The 6,000-nt window shown below is 55.0% G+C and overlaps 1 protein-coding gene across 1 annotated transcript in view; it reads right to left on the bottom strand.

Annotated features, from left to right (window-relative positions):
* PTPRU (protein tyrosine phosphatase, receptor type U) overlaps nt 1-6,000 on the bottom strand; it is a gene marked incomplete at its 5' end in the record, with an annotated part of 52,041 nt that overhangs the window by 34,296 nt on the left and 11,745 nt on the right. The window contains 2 exons of the mRNA XM_026863467.1: nt 316-504; nt 4,176-4,484. Coding sequence (XP_026719268.1) covers nt 316-504; nt 4,176-4,484 — 498 coding nt within the window. The remainder of the gene's footprint in view (nt 1-315; nt 505-4,175; nt 4,485-6,000) is intronic.

Here is a 6,000-nt window from a genome sequence, read left to right as displayed (position 1 = left end):
CCAGCGCCAGGCCCCGAGGGAATGGCCTCAAGCTGCCCAGGGCAGGGTCAGGCTGGCTCTGAGGAAGGATTTCTGTGCAGAAGGGGCTGTTGGGCGTTGGAATGGGCTGCCCAGGGCAGGGGGGGAGTCCCCGGGATCCCTGGAGGGGTTGAAGAGTCGGGCTGAGCCAGCGCTGAGGGATCTGGGGGAGTTGGGAACGGTCAGGGTGAGGGTCATGGTTGGGCTGGAGGAGCTTTTTCACCTGAAATGATTCTGTGATCCCCAAACAAGGGGCCCATGGGCCGCAGTAATGCTGCAGCCACCTTTAATCCCCACAACTGAAAGCAGCAGTTGCCCCAGATCCCCCCATGTCCCCGTGGGTCCCCCATGGGTCCCGCAGCCGGCCAGGCCGTACCTCGTACTGCGTGATGAGGCCGTTGGGCTCCACCGGTTCCTCCCACTTGAGAAAGATCATATCCTCCAGCGGGGTGAAGGTGAGGGACTCCGAGGCAATGCCACCAGGCACTGGGGAAGGAAAAAGCACGTGCTCGGATGCAGCAAAAAACTGGGTTGGAAGGAGAAATCCTCTAGGAAAACTCCTCCAGGTGGCTGCAGCAGCTCCCCCATGATGGAGGCCCCCCGTCCCCTCTGCCACATCACCCAGCTCCAGCATGTGACACCAGACAGGGCTGGTGGCTCCCCAGGGAGATGCTCCCCAAGGCAATGCATGATACTCCCACTGTACTCCTGGGCCCACTGGTGACACTTTACCATGGTGGGGATGTTCCCACACCACAGAGCCTACAGGTACCATTCCTGGCACCGCACCCAGTTTCCGACAGCACAGCAGCAAGCGCCCATGTGCCGAGCTCACCAGTGTGAGGAAAGGAAAAAAAAAAAAGTTCCTTTTCCCCTAGAAACCAAATCCCCCCCCCAGAGCCCCAGCATCTTCAGAAGACATTGCCAGCACTCCCTCCGGCAAGCAACAACTGCCTCATCTGCAGATGGGCTTGAGATGCTCCAGCCTTCCCCTCTAATTAACACCAACACCACCAACAATAACTGCAAATAATAACAGCAATCGACAACACTGGGATCAATAGTCACTTCTTTACCATGGATTTATTGACTCAGGGGGATCAGCAAGGAGGACAGGAGAGGCGATGGCTTGGCAAACACCACAATTCACCAGCAGCATCCTCCACTGCGGGCTTAAGAACCCAAAACATGCACCCTCTTGTTACAGAGGGACATCAGCTCTTCCCCTCTATTTTTCTTTTTTGTTCAGATCTAATTACGGGGCTGAGAGAGAGGGATCACCTTCCGCACGCATCCCGCCATGCAAATAAACAATTTCCACTTGATTTACAAGTTAATTTAATCAGAGGCACCGTGTCTTACACATGTACACAAGGCACTTATTAAATTCACGGAGAATTACGGAAACCTTTAGGGCAAGAATGTGTGTACCTCTATAGATATTTTTATATATACATAGAGCCTATATATTTACATATTTAAGTACAGGCACCACACACTTGTGTGTGCACCAGGTTGAGACTGGGAGAGGTGTACGATAGCTCTCAGGTGTGCATACACTCTTCTGTCATCCACGTACATCATTTCTATTTATTTATGCATTTATATATATTTATTCTGGCTGGCACCACATGCACCCTGACTGCAAAGGAGAGAGCTGGCTCCTGGCACACACCTCCCCACAGCACCAACACTCTGCAGTGATATTTTCACAGGTGTCTGGGATTAAGTCTCATTGTTTCATGCAGACATAAGACCAAAATCTCCAGCCGTGGGTCACTGACCTTCCCTGGATCTATAGGGGCACTTAAACACCAGCTGGGCCACCTATGGATCCAGCAGCCCTTTCTCTCGGTGTCCTGCCCGCACCCAGGAGCCAGCAGGACCATGCCTTGGCTCTAAAGGGGATGCTGAAAACATCTTGGTTTGGCCGTTCTGAATGCCTCAGAAATGGGTTTTCCAGCCCAAAACTAGGGTTTACCACTTGAGATGGGGGTGTGCATCTGCGCAGCCCACACCAGGCCCCCCCCTACCCTGACACAAGCCCCAGTGCTGCACCAGTGGATGCTGCAACCAAAGCCGGCCTCCTGCTGAAACAAACCCCAGTCAAGGGTCCTATTATCAACAAGCCTTCGCCACCTCGGCTTAATTGCACAGGCGGCTGCTCATCACCCAGTTCTAGGAGCTCAAATCCTCGCTGCCCTCCTGGGCAGGCAGGGAGATGCCGGGCCAAGCCCGTGTGTAGTACCTGCAATATATCCATAGGTGACATCCATCAGTGGATCTCACCTGAGCCCAGACAGATATGCGGCCCCAAGTTCAATCCAAGGGGGAAGCCACAAGCCCCAGTTAATCAAGACATAGGGGAAAGCAGCTGGAGTGATTACAGTATAGCAAAAAGACATCTGGAGCTCCTGTATTAATATTCAATAAGAAAACAGCTGGCGCAGTCACAGCACAGTGAGAACAGCTGAAGCAATTATAGCCGGAAAATAAACCATCAGGAGCATGAAGCTGGGTGCCCCCGGCCGGGCAGGCTGAGGGTTGGGGACAGTGAAAGGTGCCGAATTTAGGCTTTAGAGATAAAAAGGGGACCCAGAGACCCTCTCGTCTCTGCTCCAGTTTTGCAGACGTTTGTTTTCCAGCCTGGGAAACGGGAGCAATGAGCAACGCACGCACAAAGCTGCACGTTTCAGTGGGTCCCAAATCAAGGCGAGTCCCACGCAGGGGAATTTCATGGCAGACTTCTCAGGGGCCGTCCAGGGGGTCTGGAGCCAGCTGGATCCCTTGCAATTATCAATTCATCCACCTTAACTGCTGATTATCGATGCTAAAAAGTGCTTCGGAGATTAATTACGTTTCTGGTTAACAGTAAGCACTGGTGACTCTGCAAAAGCCAGGGATGCTCCAGTCACGCTCAGCACTCAGCACCCAGCCCGGGGTGCAGCGGCTCCTTGCACCCCACACAAGCCCCAACTGCTGCTGCCCTCCATGGACCAGGATGAGCCCCCCTCACACCACCAGCTGCAGGAGCAGCATCAGAGCAGCAGCTTTCAGCTGCCTTTGAAAGCAGCCGAGTCATCTCGGCAGGCAGAGGAGATGCTGATGGGGCAGCAAAGAATATGTGAGAAGCAGGAGGAGTCGTTAGCAGGAGCTGCCAGCCCTGGATGTGGCCCATCACTGATGGGTGGCATCAGAGACACGGAGCCAGCTCTGCCTTGTACCTCCGGTCACATTTGCTGGATCTCTGGAGCCCAAAACGACCTGAGAACTCCTCTGGTGATGGAGAGTCACAGCTGGGAACCACGGTGCAGGGTAAAGTCAGACCTGGGAGACCTCCCCAGTAGCCCCAGCTTCAGGACATCCTCAGGGAAGGGCTGGGCAGGAGCAAGAGATGCCAAACCCAGGAGTCCTGGAGCAGCACTGGAGCCTCCAGTGAAGACATCAGCCCCACTCAGGTGCCAGCAGCGGGGACCCAACCCCGGGGCACAGCCAGGACAGGGAGAAGAGAAACTTAACTCAGCTGTCCAGGAGCGATGTTGCTGGCAAATAATCAGGGCCAGACACACCTTATCAACATGCCCTCATCCGCAGAGCTCATTTGCACAACTCAAACCAACTCAAGAGCAAACTTAACTGGGGGAGAGCACTGGGAAGCTGAGCAAAGCTGCACCAGGCTCTGGTTAACAGCGCTCACCCAGAAATGTAGCAATGCCGAATTAATCAGCAACCAAGCAGATAAAAGATGTTACCTATGTGCAAAGCTTTAATTGTTATAGTTATTGCTGCTAGGCTTTACTTCCACACTAAGGACAACTAGTGCTGGGAGGATCCATCTCTCACGCCCTCCACCAGACCGGGCACAGCTGAAATGCTCAAAGGATGAGCAGCGGCATCCCCATCCAGTCCCCTCATCCCCGCAAGCTGCCCCCAGCACTCCCCTTCCCCAGCCAGAATCATCGCCCCTTTCCCTCGCCTTCCCTCAGCCTGCAACAGCCTCTTCACCCCGCAGTTAGCACGATCCCTGCAGGGGATATTCCCATCGTGCCCCTGGCTGAGAGCCACGGATGTGCACTGTGCCACAAGAGACACCCCACCAGCTCACCAGCCACAGAGTCCTATTTTTGGGGATGATGCACCTCCCCGAGCAGACTCACCATCTTCATCCGTCTGGAATATCACCTCCTTGCCCTCCTTGCGACCCTCGGGGTTGGAGAGGATGAGCTTGACGTGGATGTTCTTGTAGGGCAGCAGGTTTTTGATGGTGTAGCGGTTGGCGTTATGCTCCATCTTCACACACTCCCGGAAGGTTTGGTTGTGGCCAATACCCACAAAATAGCGGTAGCAGAGCGAGACAGTGTAGGTGTGACAGCGGGTCAGGTTGTAGCCCAGCGGCTCCCACTGCAGTGTCAGCTGCCTGGACTGGATTTCAGAGAAAGCCAGGCCTTTGGGGGCCCGCATGGGCTCTGTGGGAGAAGAGGGATGGGAAGAGACAAGTAATGACAGAAATTAGGTAATTAGCAATAAAACAAGGGGAAACGGCTTCAAACTGCAACAGGGGAGGGTAAGACTGGACATTAGGAAAAAATGTTTCCCAGCAAGAGTGGTCAGAGAGTGGAACAGGCTGCCCAGGAGGGGGGAGTCCCCATCCCTGGGGGTGTTTAAGGGTCATTTGGGTGAGATGGTGGGGGATGTGGGGTAGGGGAGAACTTTGTAGAGTTGGGCTGACGGTTGGACTCGATGATCCTGAGGGTCTTTTCCAACCTGAAAGATTCTGTGAAAACATCTCACAGGTTTATGTGTATCCCAAGAAAAGCCCTTTTTACAGCATAGGAACAAGATGGGCAACCCCAAAACCCCGACCCCAAAACTGGGACCAGCCCAGCACAGGATGCTGCTGCCCTGCAGACAGGGCTGGGGACATCACTGGGTCTCAAAGCCACCAACACCACAGGGACAGCAGCTCCCCTCGGCTCATCCTCCCCTACAGAGGTGAAGCCGGTACCAGCCCCGCTCCCCCGGCCAGCACAGAGCCGCTGTGGGTACCAGGAGCATCCGCGCCACGAGAGGCCCCAAATAACCAAATAAATGTGTCTGCACGATGGCCACCCTCACACTTTCACTGAGCCCACATCAGGCACTTGAAAGGACAGAGACCAAGTGCCACCGGCAGGAAGGAGTTTAATTAGCTCTAATTGGCATGAACAGGAGAAGTCAGATTTAACAAGGAGCCGAGCAACTCTGTCAGCAGCACCCGTGCACGGGTCGTTTGGGTTAATGGCAGTAAACTCCCTTCCAAAGCCAAGGGTGGTGGGAAGGACACCAAGGGGGAAAGAGGGTCTTTGTCCTCCGTCCCAGAGCTGATCCCCCAGGCAATTCCCTTGGGATTTGCACCACAGAGTAGCCAGGCCAACTCAGGGTTGCAAGAGGCTTCCACAACCTGAGCAGATGCTCCCTCCTGGGACTGTGTAAAACCCCATCTGGTTCCGGAGGGGGCGAGCACGGCCGCAGGCACAGGGCCCCACGCTGCAGGGACGCCAGCTCAACCCTGCTGCTGCGTCCAGCTGCTAAAACCTGCCAAACCTCAGCCGTGATCCCCACCACCATCACTGCCATCAGGTGGCCAAGGGCACAGGGATCTCTCCCTGTAGCCTCCAGAGCCCCCCAACACCTCCCCAGGCAGGACTGCCAGGCTCCAACCTTCCCTCTCCTTTTTATTTTAGTGTATTTAGATGCCCTGGGGGGATGTACAGCAGCCAGGTCCAGTGATGGCCAGTGGCACGTAGCCACATGGGGAATCTCCCCTTGAGCCAGGGGCTGCAGGATGCGTCTACACAGCAGCTTTTCCCAGGGTCCCTTCACAGGTTGGATCCTGCAAAACACTGGAGACGTGGCGCTGGGCAGACCAGGTGCTGAGGTGCCTTTCAGGTGGAGAAAAGGCAGCTGTGTCATCACCTGCAAACCCACCGTGACCCAGGGGAA

This window comes from Athene cunicularia (assembly GCF_003259725.1).
Source record: "Athene cunicularia isolate RWA chromosome 23 unlocalized genomic scaffold, athCun1 chr23_part2, whole genome shotgun sequence".
NCBI lineage: Eukaryota > Metazoa > Chordata > Aves > Strigiformes > Strigidae > Athene > Athene cunicularia.
This window is presented reverse-complemented; position numbering and strand designations above follow the sequence as displayed.